General features: G+C 44.0%; 1 protein-coding gene across 1 annotated transcript; it reads right to left on the bottom strand.

Annotated features, from left to right (window-relative positions):
- Nucleotides 1–486: 486 nt before the first annotated feature.
- mcoln1a (mucolipin TRP cation channel 1a) lies at nt 487–13,690 on the bottom strand. Its single transcript, XM_041241999.1, has 13 exons — nt 13,182–13,690; nt 12,579–12,746; nt 10,161–10,317; nt 9,467–9,545; nt 8,959–9,055; nt 6,912–7,011; nt 6,065–6,171; nt 5,047–5,196; nt 4,700–4,801; nt 3,952–4,074; nt 2,118–2,324; nt 1,588–1,718; nt 487–1,151 (listed from the first exon to the last, which is right to left on the bottom strand). The coding sequence occupies exons 1-13, from the start codon at nt 13,269–13,271 to the stop codon at nt 1,115–1,117; spliced, it is 1,548 nt and encodes a 515-aa protein (XP_041097933.1). The 5' UTR covers nt 13,272–13,690; the 3' UTR covers nt 487–1,114.
- Nucleotides 13,691–18,101: the final 4,411 nt, after the last annotated feature.

Raw genomic sequence — 18,101 nt, 5'->3', positions numbered from 1 at the left:
TTTCCTGCACAACGAAAGCTAATAACAGTTAAAATAAACAAAAGGAAGGAGATTTAAAACCCTGACAGCACAGAAGTCGGCCTCTTCAATTTCCAGCAGTTCGACAGCTCTGTGCCATTATACTTCACCAGCCAGGAATCCGGTATACTTGAACTGTGTTAAACAAGGTAGCAGCTGTACTGGCTCAGCAACACCATTCAGAGCCTCTGTGCGATAACCTGAACCTCACTCAAGCTGCTGTGCAGTGTCGCAGCGCTGTAAAGTGCATTTACACTACAGCGTAACATCTCTAGCATCGTGCGTCTGAAATGAAGGAAGTCCTAGAACAGCAAATTTCAGCATCGCCAAACGGGCCGGACAAGGCAGGGTACTGTAATTACGGAAAATGTAACCCCTATTAAGCTGGGAGCTCTAGCTTGACTGCTTGCAAGCATGACAAACACGTCTGCATGCTGCAGAACAACACAACTCTGAAAGCGAACGCGGTGCGGACCGTCACACTGTACACAATGACATCATTATTATAGTTTTAATGAACCGCTATCGCCCGAGTCTAAACTAATGCCAAACAGGAAGGCGCTGCGCGAGGGACGGCATGATTCAGTTAGGAATGCTACTTTTTTTTTTGTTTTGTGAAGATCTCTTGTGGATTTGTTACACAGCAGCTCTGCTGTACTGTAGCGGGGGAACGTTTGCACGGTGACACTATAAAACCTGGGGAAATTACAGCAGCCAAACCTTTTTAAAATACCTTTGAAGTTGATATTGCTTTCCCGGTTTGTTATTTCTAACTGTTTATCTTTGAGTCTCAGACAGATTTTTTAGTTTGGCGCAGTACTTGGCACATGTTGGCACAAGCATCATGCTTTTGTCTGGCATTGACCTGAAAATCAAAGCAGAACTGAGGTATGGATTTTGAAACACACTTTAACTAGTATTGACCAGCCTGGAATTAGTTATTGGCCAATCAGAGAGCGAACAGGTTTGGGTAACCCGACGCCCCTATCGTCCCTTCACGCCGCTGTCAATCATTGGTGCAGCCAGTGGCCACGCCTCCTCTGTTCTTCCTGCAGTACCTTCCACTGTCCATTTGAGGGAGCTCCGGGCATGTCTGTCAGTTTATCAGTAAGGCGTCTTCGTAGTTCGTGGTTCTAAAAATAAATGAAAAAAAAATTTAAAAAAAGATAAAAATGAGTCTCGTAAATTTGTTTAGGGAACTGGTTTTTAAAAAAAAAAAAAAAACACCCCTGAACGCCTGACCCGGAAAAAAATCAGAACACAAACTGGGTTATGTACTTTGATACATCCAAAATCAATAGAACACATAGAAAATGGGGCTTTATCATGAGTGTGGGGAGGAAAACACCAAGAAATGGATCATTTTTACGCTTCAGTTTCTTATTTTATATTGAGGCGTCATAAAAGCACTTGAAGGGCTGGATTTGCAGCTTTGCTACATTTAGACTTAACTTGTGCAGTTAATACAATAGAGTAAGTTACCATAACAGTACAGTTAAAGGGAAAAGGTGAATAACAGGTTAGAAATGTTCCATAAATTCCTCTCTCCCCCTCTCCCAGGTCACTCACCGGTCACAGCAGCAGAATATGGAGCAGGCGGAGGTCTCGATACCCCGAAACTTGCCCGAGTTTGGGGTGTCCTTACACGTCGCTATGAAGGAATGGAGCTCTGTGATGTGCATAGGCTCCATTGTCTGGTGCTGCAGAGAGAGAGAGAGGGAGGAGAGAGAGGGAGACAGGGACAGAGACAGGAAGAGAGAGGGAGCAGGTGTTAGATTCTGTTTAGTATCCTAAGCCAGAGATGCGCAGTCGTGTTTGGCTGGCTACGCCACATCAATGACAAGCACCAAACAATAACAAAGTGAAATGGACAGAACACTGCTTCAGCACTGCCGAGCTCACTAAACAGGCTCACACAGCTCAAAACGCTTACGCAACTGATTCAGCATCTTCTATAAATGAAGCGACAGCCGTACCGAGGAGCACAATTAGAAAACCGCTTCTTAAACATTTAAACATGCCGGTAAGTGCTTCTTAAAGGTGGTTACTAGTATTATTTCCACCCCGAGAGTGAGCTTTGACCTGCTAGTCCTGCCTACCTTGATGGTCTCATAGGCTCCGGTGATGAGGGCGATGAAGAGGCTGAGCACCATGTAGATGAAGAGGCTGATGAAGGTGTACAGGTACACCTGGCTGAAGAGCCACACCAGGAAGTTGTTCTGCTGCATCTCCGAGAAGGTGACAAACATGTCGTCCCCGTTGATCAGGGAGAAGAGGCACTCCGAGACCATGGACAGGGAGCGGAACTGCAGAGAGAGAAAAACAAAAAACAAAAAGAACACACAGGGTTACTGCACAGACCACACACACACACACACACACACACACACACACACAGGGTTACTGCACACACCACACACACACACACACACACACACACACACACACACACACACACACACACACACACACACACACACACACACACACACACACACACACACACACACACACACACACACACACACACACACACACACACACACACACACACACACACACACACACACACACACACACACACACACACACACACACACACACACACACACACACACACACACACACACACACACACACACACAGGGTTACTGCACAGACCACACACACACACACACACACACACACACACACACACACACACACACACACACACACACACACACACACACACACACACACACACACACACACACACACACACACACACACACACACACACACACACACACACACACACACACACACACACACACACACACACACACACACACACACACACACACACACACACACACACACACACACACACACACACACACACACACACACACACACACACACACACACACACACACACACACACACACACACACACACACACACACACACACACACACACACACACACACACACACACACACACACACACACACACACACACACACACACACACACACACACACACACACACACACACACACACACACACTGCACACACACACACACACACACACACACACACACACACACACACAGGGTTACTGCACACACACACACACACACACACACACACACACACACACACACACAGGGTTACTGCACAGACCACACACACACACACACACACACACACACACACACACACACACACACACACACACACACACACACACACACACACACACACACACACACACACACACACACACACACACACACACACACACACACACACACACACACACACACACACACACACACAGACCACACACACACACACACACAACGTGTGTGTGTGACCACACACACACACTGTGTGTGTGGTTCAAACACACACAGTGTGTGTGTGTGTTAACACACACACACACACACACACACACACACACACACACACACACACACACACACACACAGGGTTACTGCACAGACCACACACACACACACACAAGTTACTGAGCAGACCACAGACACTGTATTTACAGCAGTATGTTGCAGCTTTCCCATGCTTTTCCCCTAGGGTCAATTCATTATTTTCAATTCCTATTCCAGGTCCAACTCCTTTTAAAATCAATTCCCAATTCCAAGTTGTATTGAACTGTACTGCATTTAACTATCTTGTACTGCACTGTATTGAATTGTACTGCATTGTTTTGTACTGTACATTATGGTATTGCATTGCACTGTACTGTACTGCACTGCATTGAACTACATTTAATTAAATTGTATTGAATTTCTGTGTATTGCACTCAATGGTACTGTTTTGTATTGCCCTGAACAGCACTGTTTTTCACTGCACTGCATTGCATTCTTTTGTGCTGCATTGACCTGTATTGTCCTGTATGGCACTGCATCACGAGTGTCAGCGCTCACCTTGACGTGGTAGGGTCCCAGCACGATCCAGCCACAGAAGCAGTATCCCAGGTAGATGAAAGCGACGCAGCAGCAGAACCGGATCACATTGGGGAAGGCAGCTCTCAGCGTCACGATCAGGATCTACAGAGCAGAGCGAGGCGTTACACACAGCAAGGCTGGAAACAAGGGAGGCTCCCCTTGGTGATACCACGCCTTCACCAGAGCTTACTCGGCATGGCTTTTCAATAGGGTCTCTCCCACACCTCTCTGTGCTTTACAATGCTTCCCTATGCTTTAGCAGACCAATCTGTGCTTTACCATACCTCTCTGTGTTTTACAATGCTTCCCTATGCTTTACCACACCTTTCTGTGCTTTACAATGCTTCCCTATGCTTTACCAGACCTCTCTGTGCTCTACAATGCTTCCCTATGCTTTACCAGACCTCAGTCGTGTCTGTTGAGGTTTGTGTAGCAGGGATCAAAATAAGACTCCCTATTGCACAGCAGTTTCACCCATTCCAGGTTTTACTACAAGCTTGATAAGCCACAGTGTGGTCGCCATAATGCATTACCTTGCAAATTTCCCATGATAAACTTTTATGAGATGCTGGGTAAATGAGTGAATGCATAGAAAGCTCATGGGAAAAGAAAGTGCAAAAAATACTGTGCTAAACTTTTAAAAGGAGGCCTGCAGAATAATAATCTGGACTTGTATGTCCCTGTATAATCTGGACTCTCTCTCTGTCGCACACAGATGGACACTCACGTTGTATTTCTGGAAGAAGCTGAGGTATCGGATGACTCCCACCCAGACCAGCAGGGTGGAGGTACCCAGCAGTATACTGCACTCATCATAGGAGGCCAGGTTCTGAGAGAGACACACACAGACAGGTTATACACAGAGCACTGTGCTGTACAAGCTGCACCCACTATATGTTTAATAGCTCTGGGAGGAGACTGTTAAGCTCCCCGCTCACTTGGTGCTCCATGTCATCTTGCTCAATAGCAATAAGCATGTTATCAGAGGTCTCCGCTTCCCTGTCTCGTTCGGGAGTGCAGGCGAGGCATGGCCCACGCCGTGCAGCTCACACGCTGGTCACTGCGCTCACTCACCTTGGACTCGATGCCCATCTTAATGAAGCTGCCGGTGATGGTCAGGACATCGCTGATGACCAGCAGGATGTACCAGCCGTTGACGAACTCCATGCGGTCATCCCAGCTGACCGTCTGGCTAAAGTGGACCTGGAAGTACTGAACGAACTCCTAGAGACATGAGAGAGAGAGAGAGAGAGAGAGAGAGAGAGAGAGAGAGAGAGAGAGAGAGAGAGAGAGAGAGAGAGAGAGAGAGAGAGAGAGAGCAAGAGAGAGAGAGGTGTGAGAACAATGCACACGCTGTTCCAAATTATCTTCAAAAACACAAATTAGTACACCGAAGAAGCCACTGGACAAAACGTCTGTCTAATTAACAGTACACTGAAGGTGGCTGTGGGTAAAACATTTGTTTAGATAACTTCGCACCAGTTTCTCTGGCTATGTATTCAAGATCATCACCATTAGCACAACTGTTTCAGCAGAAACAAAACACCCAAATAAATAAAGCTACCAAACCAGAAGTAAACCACTCAGACATTTCATTTAAGGGCTTGGAAGCCGTGATAAGGTGGTTGTAAAAAGCATTACTGATTTACCAGGTGTTGGTACTTATAATCAAGATCTGCACGACTGTATGCAGAGAGACAATTAAAAAAAACTATGTGAATATAATTGAGATCTTTTATTTAACATCATGTAATTAAAAAAAAACTACAAAATGATATCGCAAAAAAGTCTTCCAGAAGCCTTAATAGTAGTACAGTAGTATTTCACGCTAGATTTTGATAGGTCACATTTAAAATTTGTGTCAGTTGTTCGTGAAATATATGGAAAACTACAAAGCGGTATGTAATTCAATATGTTAACATAACATTATTCAGCAGGTTTCATTCCATTTTATGGAAGCAAAATGTGGTCATTTTATTGGGTGATGCCAAACTTTTGGCCATAGCTGCATGTGTTAATGTTTTATGATCTGTGCAACGGGAAATGCCAGACTGCAGCGGCCGCGCTGCGTTTCCATGGCTGTGTCACTCACATATTGCAGCATCAGTCCTCGGATAATGGAACGGCCACACAGCACGAGGGAGAACAAACAGACAATCACCACAAACACGTCAAACGTCAGCCGTGAGTAGTTCTCCGCTAGAGAGAGAGAAAGAGGGGGGAGGAGGGAGGAGAGAAAGAGAGAGGAGGAGGAGAGAGAGAGAGGATTCAGCCTGGGATTCTCAGCTTCAGTTTCCCTACAGGCCTTCAAACATGAGGAAACTTTGACAACAGCACTGCAGGGATGAAAATAAGAGTCCCATTGCATAGCAGTTTGATCCATTCCTGCTTTTACTAGGCGTTTAAAAGGTGTGTTACCTGTACACTGTGGTTAATCAAGCTTGTAGTAAAAACTTAGGAATCCATTTGAATTATGGCACTGCTATCCTTATGAGTCTTTTAAAAGGTACCAGATTAAAATAAATACATAAATAAACTGTGATACTGCAGCGTGCACATTGATTAGAACCCGTCAAGATTTGTCATTTTGATCCTTTATATACCTACCTGCATGAAAATCGCCGAGTGTGAGAATTTCAATCAATACTCAGCGATACAGAATCAATACGCACTTGTGTGTGAAAATGTTAGACCACTTTGTGCTTTAATTAGGATCTTAAACAACTTCTAAAAAGTCTCCTGCATTTTACCATTTGTGACTGTGTTCCTTTTCTCTGACCATTTTAAATTAATTGCTTGTGTAGCCTATTACAGTAAATAATTAAATAAGAACATCTCTAATTTGCCTATTTTACAATTTTCCAGTGGGTGTGAGTTTTAGGCACAAGATCAACACACAATTGAAACGGGATTAATTTTTTGTAAACGCTTTTTCTTACCATGGCCGGACACGCTGGGGTCTTTACACTCTTTGATCGAGGCTTGGTTGATCAGGCTGATCTTAACCCTTCCGCTGTGAGCTTTATTGTCGAACAGTACCTTTGATTCACAAGAGGAAAGAAAGATGACTAGCTTGTATTTTGGGGTACGCAGCCTGGATATGCATGGACACGACACACAGCAACGACGACAAACTCAAACGTTTGTACAAAGTGACTCTGATCTTGGTTTTCTCTCCCTGCCCAGGAATAAGCACTCAAGAGAAAAGGACTCCCTGCTTCTCTGCAGACTGCAATTCCCTTCCTCTCTCTCTAAAGGACTGTAGAGGACGCAGCGCTCCAGATAAGCATTGACAAAATCTGAATACACACGACATTTAAATTCAATGCGTAATGAATATGCAGAGCAATTTTGCTGCATGTTATCAAGCTTCTTGCAGTGCGTGTTCGTGACAGATGAATAAGAGACCGGATTCTGTATTTTTCTGCGCTGTTTTAGTCATCCTCAACCTAATCTACCAATTCACCTACATGTCATCTGAATTTTGGGAAGTGAAATCTATATAGTAAACCCAATATTCTGTCTTTGGAGAGAGGCAGGATGCTTTACATTGCTGTAGCAAAGCAATCAATCAGGAATACAATATTATCGTCTCTTTATGAAGTATGTGCATGTCGACTTTCTGTTCAGTATATCCCATCTGCAGCGTGGGAATTAAATATGTGTGCTCTGCTTCCGTATTTATTTGCTTCAATCGTATTGTGTGTGGTCAATAAAGCAAGTAAGAATAATGTATTGTTTTTATTGCGAGACCAAGTTTTTTAACAGTATAGTTCAAAGTACAGTTCAGTTAAAATGCCAGGCTGTAGTTCATGCATAACCCATAAGTCACATTACAGCATTTATAGAAAGTACTCATGAATTCAAGCTAATGTTCCATTTTACTCACAGCGTCTAAAATAGAGTAAATTACTCATTGACCCAGAACCTGATCTGCAGCGTTTTTAAAATGATTCCCTCATGCTTTTCCCCTGGGTTACGCTATGCATTAGTTCACCACACCACTCTGCTCCACAGTGCTTCATCATTCTTTCACTGTGTTTTATCACACTGTTCTGTGCTTTTACTGTATGTTTCAAAGTGTTTGGGGTCTACCTCAAATCAAGCTATTTCTCAAGTTTTAAGAATCTGTCCCTGAATTCCACACATTCCCAGCCCTGTGCTTATGACGCAAATCCTGTTAATCTTTTCACAGTCAAGGCTCTTGTTCTGAACCAGGCCCCCCTAAATGCGCAACACAGTCTCTTAATCCCAGCTGAACAAACAGAAAAGTGAGCTGCAGTCCTGTTCTGTTTATAAACAGCCTCTTTGTTCCTCAAAGTGATTGCTTTGCCCAATTTCATTCCACAAATACCCCCCTACCACGCACGTTCACTACATAACTCTCAGATGTGCAGTGTTGAAAGAAGCCCACGTCAGCACACATGCATTTGTATTTGATAACTTATCTGGTGCAACACCAGCTTAAAAAAATCATTGCTTGCAAGCCGGTAACCAACCAGCTGCTTGCCCTCAGTGATTGACATGCTTTGCAGCCTATGAGATTCTTTGACCCAGAAGACACTGCTGGGGAGAAATGACCTAGGAAGCAGTAACAGACTTCCTGGAAAGCCAGGCAAGCAAACAGAAAACTTACTTTAACCTCGTCTAATACCAGATGTCATGTTTGCTGTACCATGCGTTTCTTTCGAAATGCACATTTGAGACCTATCCAGCAGTGTGCAAGTGTATCAGAACTCCCCTGTGCTTCTGTAGTTTTGATTTGCTGTACATGTGAAATCAAACCACTGTCGCTGAAAATCTTGGAAAACTGTCAAAATAGAGAAATTAGTGATTTAAACTGATGACTTTCTATGACTAATGACTAATCTTGAGGTGTTCTAATACATGTGCGCTCTCTGGATAGGGACTTAGGAGCAGCGACTTAAAAGCAGTAAATGAAATAAAAGCAGTCCTGCACTGTAGTGAAGTCTGGGAGGCGCTCACCGTGATGGTGAACGTGTAACAGTCTGGGATCTCGTTGTTAATGATGGTCTGGATGTTGATCGCTTTCAGTTTAAACTCGATCGTCACATTTATGAGTCTGGAAGTGGGAGGAGACACAAGCATTGCAGATCAGTGTAAACACAGCGCGAGAAAGAGAGAGAGCGAGCGAGACAGATGCACACAGAGAGACATGCACACACAGACAGACACAGAGAGAGAGAGACACACACACAAAGACAGAGAAACACAAACAGAGAGAGACACACAGCGACAAAGAGACACACACACGCAAACATACATACAGACAGACAGACACACACACACACAGACAGAGAGAGACACACATACATACAGGAAGACACACAGATGAGACGCACGCACACACACATGATGCAGACCTCTATTACAATAGGATTTATATCATGTAAAGAAAGTATCACGGCTCATCGACACACAACGACTCACACACCCCTACAGGACAAGCCCTTCTGAAGTGACAGCCACTCACTTGTGGAACTTGAGAGTAAAGTTCTTGTAGCTGCCTCTGAATTCGTTAGGCGACGCCAGGGGATTGACTCCAACACAACCTGCAGGGAATGGAGCGAGAAGGACAGAGTTAGAACCAGAGCCAGAAATAAAACCAGCCTGGGGAAAAAACAACAAATAAAGAAACAGCAACAACACTCTGGAACTGAAGTAAGGATTCCGTTTAATTTCCAAAACATTAAAACTGGTCAACTGTGCCGGCAATTTTAAAACATTTAAAATCTCTAATTACTTTCCTTAAGTTTTTTTTTTTTTTTTTTTGTTAACCCCTTAAGTACACAAGGAATTAGGCGCTTGTTCAAACGGTTTCTTCTTAAAATACATTTGAGCGACTCAAGCATCACAAGGGGGAAACGGACAATTTTGGATCCAAGCAGTCAGTGCATTTTAAACCCTGTTTTTCGTGCACCTCATTGCAAAAAGAAGAAAGTTAGCGTCATTTTATTTGAGGGAAACATAAGCCCCTTGTATCTTAAAGGGCGAATGAAGCCAAGACATTCTATCTGAGAGTTCTGCTCTCATTTAATGGGTGGTAGTGCAATGCAATTAAACTCAATGACTGGTGGATTAGTAAAGCTCTGAGGTTTCTTTTGGCATTACAGTACGGGCCACAAAACTGCGTTTAAGAAAAAAAAGATTTCTAGAACTTTTCGTACTCGTGACAACGGTGGGGTCGATATCGAAGGTATCGTTCACAGGGTCAATCCTCCCTTTCTTGTAGTACTGCTGGCACAGGTAGAGGGCGCTCTCGTTGGCCTTTTGCCCCCAGACGTAAGCGTAGCGTCCCATGGTGGAGTTAGAGAGAGCCAGGTACTGAGGGAGGGGAAAGACGCAGAATTAACACTCAACACAGGCACTGAAATCAGGCTCCCACTGCACAGCAGTCTGATCCACTCCTGGTTTCACTAGGAGTTGAATAAGACTCACCTGAGCTTGTTATCCATTCATCCGGGGCTAATCAAGCTTGCAGAAAAAACTGGAATGGCATACTGCTGTGCAATAGCAGTCTTATTTTCATCCCTGCAACACACACCTCAGATTGCACCCAGCTGAGTTTTACACTGATGCTGTACTGGACAACAGTACCCATATAAATGCTTTCTCATAGTAAAAACATAGCAAAGTGCAATAAACCACAGTGAAAGCCTGGTAAAGAACAGGCAAGCATTGTAAAGCAAAGAGAGGTGTGGAAAGGCGTATTAAAAACATGGCAAAGCAGGGTAAATGCATAGAGTACTGGTTTATCCTGCCCAGTACTGGGTACTGTGCTGGTTTTGATCAGGCCATAACGGTTAATCAAATTGCAAAAATGTTTCATGTTTGCCAGTTGGAGAGCTAGCTATGCTGGTGAAAAAAAGAGAGTACATTTTTATGTTCAAGAGGAAAAATTGATTCAGTCATGTTGTCTCAATTCCAGCAACAGACTAATGAGGTAAATAAGGAACAGGGAAGTCCAAAGTAGATTACTTATCCTGACCAACCTGGGGTTCAGAACTCCCCTCAATGAAGTCTGTTATTATTGAAATGATCAGGAGCCAGGAGTTTGAGCAGGGTTAAAAACTCACACTAGCCCTGCTGCTGCTGCACCCAGTCCTGGGGTTCAGAACTCCCCTGGTTCAGGTATATTATTAAAATGACCAGGAAGGTGCCAGGAATTTGATCAATCAGGCCTCTGCTAAATCTGCTCTGAACTGTACATATCACAGCATGAATAAGTCACGCCTCAGTCTGTAGGTTTACTAATATGAGTTCATGCAGCTGTAAGGGAGGAATAATATATTTAACATGGACTTGATTGCTCAAACTCCTGGCTCCTGATCAGTTCAACATCATCCTGAATTGAGGGTAGTTCTGAAACCCAGACCTGGGTACAGGACTATTGAGTTTCTAACCCTATGCAATGCACTTACAAAAGTTTCCCACAGTAAAGCACAGCAAAGGTTAATAAAGCACAGTGCAAGCATGGTAAAGCACATGTAATTATAAACTATGGTAAATGCTGGGTATTACCATGGTGGACACAGTGCAAATTTACTGTGGCAAACTTTTATGAGGCAATCGTTGCAGAAAGTGCTTCGTCAGTATCTTTTGTTAAAGTCACGGGCGAATGAGTGAGGCTGCTGATCCACACCCAGGAGCTCAGTGAGCTGTGCTTGCAGATAACCTCTCTGTGCTCGCGTGTGTCTGCACTGTTGATCTGAGCAGCGAGAGGCTGTAGATTACAGGCGACACGCCTTTGTTTTTCAGCGTCTGGTTGTGGTTTAAGAGCGAAGTCCTTAGCTCATCCACACGTTCACCTGAGCCAGTCACTGCCTGCGCTTTCCTTTCACTCAGAGAATAATTAGCAGGGGCCCAACCGTTCAGACTCCTGAAACCGACATGGTCATTGCAATAATACAGCTGAACAAGGGGACTTCAGAAACCCAGGACTGGGTGCAGCAGGACTAGTACGAGTTGCTACCCTTAAAAAAGTCTACCATGGTATTTATGCAGTTTTACCCTCACGCTTACTATGCATTTACCATAGTTTACCCTGGCCTGCCATGTTTATTAATATGCTTTAGTAGAACTAGCAATTCTTGCTTTATTACACTCTGGTATGCTTTCACTGCGCTGTACTACACTTTGCTATGCTTTCACTGTGTTTTAATACACTTTGCTATGCTTTCACTGTGTTGTATTACACTTATGATTTCACTGTGCAATATTACACTTTGGTATGCTTTCACTGTGCTGTATTACACTTTGGTATGCTTTCACTGTGCTGTATTACACTTTGGTATGCTTTCACTGTGCTTTATTACACTGGTATGCTTTCACTGTGATTTAATACACTTTGCTATGCTTTCACTGTGCTGTATTACACTTTGGTATGCTTTCACTGTGCTGTATTACACTTTGGTATGCTTTCACTGTGCTGTATTACACTTTGGTATGCTTTCACTGTGCTTTATTACACTTTGCTATGCTTTCACTGTGCCGTATTACACTTTGCTATGCTTTCACTGTGTTTTAATCCACTTTGCTATGCTTTTGGGACCCTGTTCTCAGGGCAGCGCTGCAGTAACCCTGACCTGGTCCACAGTGTAGAAGATGCTCTTGTAGAGGTCTCCTTGGGTGTACACTGCGTAAGTGTCGTCCCCTCCATCAGAGTAATCCTTCAGGAAGAGGTGTTTGAAGGACATGGTGTTCTCCTCTTTGAACATGACCACCATCTGATTACTGAGTCCAAACAGCACCAACTGAGAGAGAAACACACTGGATCACAATCAGGGCTGAGCCCGATACTGAGAGAGGTATTGAGAACGATTCACAACACATGCTGTTTAAATGAACTTGGAGACTGTGAACGGAAACCTTCGTCAAACAATTTGGATTTCAAAACGACTACATTGACCAAATACTACCTAACCATTACCAACAAATGAAAAGCATTTCTTTTCGTGCTGGTAAGCTAGTTGTAAATTAAACTAAATAAAGAGCCCCTGTAAATAAAAAGTGTGGCAGTTTAATGACTGTTTGAAGGACAATAAAACCTTAAATAAAGTCACATAAGAGCCCTGGATAACTGGTAACCTGTCCACCCCACACCCTGAAGTAGATAATGATCTCATTGTCCTTGTTAAACCTGGAGTGGAACAGCCCTCCAGGACCGTGACCGGACACCTCTGCTGTACCTGCACAGTGACAATGACAATCTTCAGAATCTGCAGCACCAGTTTGAACGGCTTGCGTCCCTTTGCGTGGTACTTGTCACAGGGGCTCATGAAGAAATACTTGAGTTTCCTGCGCAGCGCTTCCTCTTCCTCCTGAGACGAACCACTTCCTAAGGTCACAGGGGGGTCCCCCGCACTGCCGCTGTGGTTGTGGGTTCCATAGCCGGCGACGGAGATCAGCAAACGATCCTTTTCTGACAAAGACACAAAACAATGACGTCGTAACTATCAAACACTCCATCGGGCCAAATTTACAAACTCAGTTTCTAAATGAGTTTTAATAGCAGTCTAGACCAAATGAATGTCTTACAATGGAATTATCCAGGATTGAAAGAGTTAAACAAGCTACATTAAAACAGAAATAAACCCCGGGGTGAGTAGGTGGCAGACAGCCGTGTGCAAATGTCTTAGAACCCCTCAATCATTTCTATCCTTTATATACCTACCTGCATGAAAACCTCAATTTCAATCAGTAATCAGCGATATGGAAACAATAGGCACTCATGTGTGAGTGAGCAACTGTGTGCTTTAAATAGGCATCTTATACAACTGCTTAAACGTCTCATGCATTTTACCATGTGTGGCTGTGTGTTCCTTTTCTCTTACCATTTTAAATGAATTGCATGTGTGGTGTCACGAGTGACCCTAACACCTATCTTCCCTTGTACAAGGTGCAAGCACCTTTTTTGAGTGAAAGGTGTAAGCATCAGATAGATGGCTCTGACAGAAACAGCTTAATTTATTTGAAGTTTTCCCACTGACGACGGGAATGAGAATGCAGAGATGGTACTCCAGCTAACAACATTTAAGTTTTTGCAGGCATCAGGCTTTTAAAGACTGTCACCCACACCTGTGAGCAGAAACTGACCCAAGACTGTCACAGCTACTGGAAGCAGGCTGATCTTTGGGATGCAAACTGAACATTTGTGGAACTGCATGTGTGTTAAGATGTTGTAATAACTGTACTGTGTTTTAAAGAATAGAAAGCCAGCAGAAATACTAAATCAATTGTTATAAACCCACTGTTCAGAATTTTTATTTTTTCTTATAATATACTCTGCATTACTCTATGAGAATATTGTAGGATTCTATATTCCAGATTATTCTGGTACAACAGTAGAGATTATTATTCTAGAAATCATTGCAAGTCTGAGTAAAGAAGGCGCTGGGTTGGGGTCGTGCTGATCAGAAATAAGGGTCAAATGAACTAAACTCTCATTAACTGAGAGCTACCACGGCCCAATGGCTCATAGCCTTGAGAGAAAAGGCAGAAGCAAGTATTTCATTAATTACATTAGAAAACTTGCCTACAGCAGAAGTTCTTATCAGGAAGGTAGCGACTTTAATTGGGATGATGTTTGTGAGCCAAAAACACCTTTGTATTACAAAAGAAAAAGCAACTGTTGGACAGAATTACATTTGAAACTAAAAAGAAGTGATCCATTTATTTAAGTTTTGCTGTGACAGAAAACTGAAGTGTTTATTACAGCGAAGCTGTTAAGAATGTAATAGAAAGCTGTGAACTAGTTTACTAGCTTAGGCACATGCATAAAGATGCAAGCTTCGCGTCAGTAAATTTACTGCAGGGTATTTCCTCAACTTGCCCGAGGGAAGCAACATCGGGGCATTTAAAGTTGGATCGCTGGTCAGTTGAGTCTCCTATCAAGACCCTTGCCTATGAATAAAATGTTATACTAACAAAAACTATTGCATAAGCGAGGCAACTTGATACATTCTAAATCAATATTTCTTTACAGGAAAAAAAATGCACTACAAACTGCTGCGTCCTGTTTTGAGGAGAGTCAAGTTAGACGCGTCCCGTAATCAGAGCAGTGAAATTCCACGCCGGCTATGAAGCTCCACACATAGAAAATTGAGCTTTATCATCTTCAATGTGGTTTCAGTTTCTTACTTTATACTGAGGGCATCACAAAAGCCTCTGAAAGGGCTGTATTTGCAGAAAAAAGATGGTCTGGACACTGCTTGTGCTAAACTATCCCACACCCATCCACCCATCTAGGTTTGAAAGGAAAGGCAGAACTACAGTGTATCAGATCAGAGCATAGGCTCTCCCTGTTTTTTCAGTTCCTGTAAGCTGTGTTCAGAGCAACTTCCTACTTTACACAACTATTTACCACTGCAGTGGTGTGACTTGCTTGAAGAAAGGGAACAGAATATTCTAAAAAGGTGACAGCACTCAGACGCACATTATGACAGGCTGGAGAAAGGCTCGCGAGATTGTGGGACTGTAAGCAACTGCTAACTTAAAAGCATCGCTTTCCATGATCGACGCTACGATGTGCAAACAGGGAAAAAGCGGTGGTTTTGTAGACAATCTTGAGCCCCTTTCACACTGGCACGCTCTACCCGGGTCGGAACCTATCCACGCAGGATCCTGTGTCATGCAGGTCGGCTATGTGATTTCACACTGCTTTTGATAAAGCAGGGTTGACCTGGGTGACAGATGCAAGTAAACAATGCGTGTATCAATGCCCCGGAAGCAGCTTGTTACTGACGCTTCCATCCAAGCTTCTCCGGATTCAATCGTCGGTCCAAATGTTGATTAGAGTAAATGTTTCTTCATGCTGCAATCTGGCTCGTGGGGTGCCCCAATCAACACAAACAAGGTTTAACAGAAGAGTTCCTTGCGAATGTGAAGCTCACACAGGCGTGGCGGTTTGTTATTTCGTCCGGCGTCGTGCATTTTGTCTTGCTCAACCCGGGTCAAAGCGTGTCGACTCACATCCTGAGGTGGGTTGCTGGGACCCAGGTTAACCCAGGTACGACCCTGGTACGAGGTTTCACACGACGCAGGATTGTGACTTGGGTAGTGCCAGTGTGAAAGGGGCTTTGGACTCCCAGGAATGAGCTACAGATGGTATAGCAGGCGACCCTTCTTTACAGAGAGAGTGGTGAGGGTATGGAATGATTACAGAAGCAAGTTGTCGATACTGAATCACTGGGATACGTCAAGGTCTGGAGCTCATTCAGCTGCTTTTTTTTCATTTTGTAACGAGTGCTTTTCTCCGTGTCTCACGCTACACAACTTCTCATGAATGAAGTATCCACATTCAGCACTAAACACAAAGCCCTGAAAACTACAACAGAAGCCAGCAGCTCAGTCCTGTGGACTGTGTGCCCGAGACCACTCGAACGCCGGGAGAATTACTGAGGCGGGGAGCAGCTCTGCTAGGGGAACATGCCGACACTTCTGCAATCTGGGGTCATCACGAGTGTGAAAGTGGAAGTCTAAGACAACAGAGTAGGACAGCGTGTGTGTGAACTCCGCGGAGGTCAAGAAGTTGCTCTGGCATAACTTTGAATAAAAACACAGATGCACAGATAGGAACTTAATATTAACATGGTACAATTGTGCACTGAAGAGGATATATAAAATGACAGCTGGATTTCCCATGACACAGTACTGTTGCAGTTGACCGTACTTATAAGAGGCGCACACATGATACATCGTGTCGCTGTAACAGTGTGTATCGTTTGTGTTGCAATGCAAGACCAACAGCCGAGCTCACTGCAGCAGATCTTGAATGAAGAACAAGCGTGTTTTATAGCTGCTCTCAACACGGACTCTCCACGGCTCTTTTTAACGAAACAGTCCATCGTTAAATGACCATTTGGTGTTATGCATCGTACAAGCAGCCCATGCATTTAGGGCGCGACATTAACCCTGGCCAGGTGGCAATTGCTGCGAGTGCCCGTGGCGCTTGTGTAAATAGTGTGTGTGGAAACGTAAGGGCGGCAGGGATGGGGTTAATTCTGTCACTGTCAACAATCACAGGTGTGGCCGTTCCCCAAACAGGTAACTGGGTGCTAATTGGGGAGTGGTCACCTGCATAAAGGAGAGGAAAACCCTCTGTTTGCTCAGAGGGAGTTAGGGGAGTTGATAACTGTGTTTCTTTGTAGCTCAGTAGTGAAGGTGAATGCCCAGCCCACGGCCCTTTCAAGCACATGGATTTCCACCATTTGTAATAATAGCACAGTCCCAGAAGAGTCCAGAGAAAAAAAATAAAAAGGGCCTTGCACAATCTGCAAAGAAATCATGTATAATGTGAAACTGCTCTGCAATACGAGTCTCATGTCCAACCCTGCTCCACTTCCGATGTGGTAAGCATCTAACTGGCACGTAGCCTACAGGCAGAGCCCTGCTGTGATCCACTCCGACACTCACATTAATACACCCAGCTCCACGACACACAAACACAGCAAGCGGGGTGGTCTGCGAAGGGCTGCGGGGTCGGATTCAGGACCACAACCCCCCGGCACACACTTTGTTCTGATCACAAGACCGCAATCCCGTAATCTCAGCTCCTGCAATACCTGGGCTGAAACAGCAGAAGCCAACTTCTCCTCCTTACTTCCCCTTGTTACTGAGAATGACCAGAGAAACAGATACAAAAGAGAAGCAGCATAAGCAGCACATGAACTTTCTATAAAAATCACACTAGCACCATTATTTTGTTTCCTTTTCATTTAACAAGAATATGTTACTATATATATTAAAATTAAACTAATTTAAATGACTGCATAGCTTCTCAAATCTATTTCTTTGTAGATCTCAGACCGGTTAGTATTGGTGTTGTTGGAGGTTGGTGGTAGTGGCATCTTAATTGAAAACAGGTGTAGTAGACAGGACTCTGGGGAGTGTCTTCAGGGTATGTTCAAGACACCCTGCTAGCCACTATCAACACACCCTGCTAGCCACTATCAAACACACCCTGCTAGCCACTATCAAACACACCCTGCTAGCCACTATCAACACACCCTGCTAGTCACTATCAAACACACCCTGCTAGCCACTATCAAACACACCCTGCTAGCCACTATCAAACACACCCTGCTAGCCACTATCAAACACACCCTGCT

This window comes from Polyodon spathula, unplaced genomic scaffold (assembly GCF_017654505.1).
Source record: "Polyodon spathula isolate WHYD16114869_AA unplaced genomic scaffold, ASM1765450v1 scaffolds_880, whole genome shotgun sequence".
NCBI lineage: Eukaryota > Metazoa > Chordata > Actinopteri > Acipenseriformes > Polyodontidae > Polyodon > Polyodon spathula.
Note: the sequence above shows the minus strand (reverse complement) of the source record. Positions and strands in the feature narration are given on the sequence as shown.

Coding starts and splice junctions, on each gene's coding strand:
- mcoln1a (XM_041241999.1), bottom strand. CDS start 13,271: ATGAGCCCCTGTGACAAGTACCACGCAAAGGGACGCAAGCCGTTCAAA. Junction 4,075..4,699: donor GCTTCTTCCAGAAATACAAC/GTGAGTGTCCAT, acceptor TCTGCTCTGTAG/ATCCTGATCGTGACGCTGAG. Junction 1,719..2,117: donor GAGCCTATGAGACCATCAAG/GTAGGCAGGACT, acceptor CTCTCTCTGCAG/CACCAGACAATGGAGCCTAT.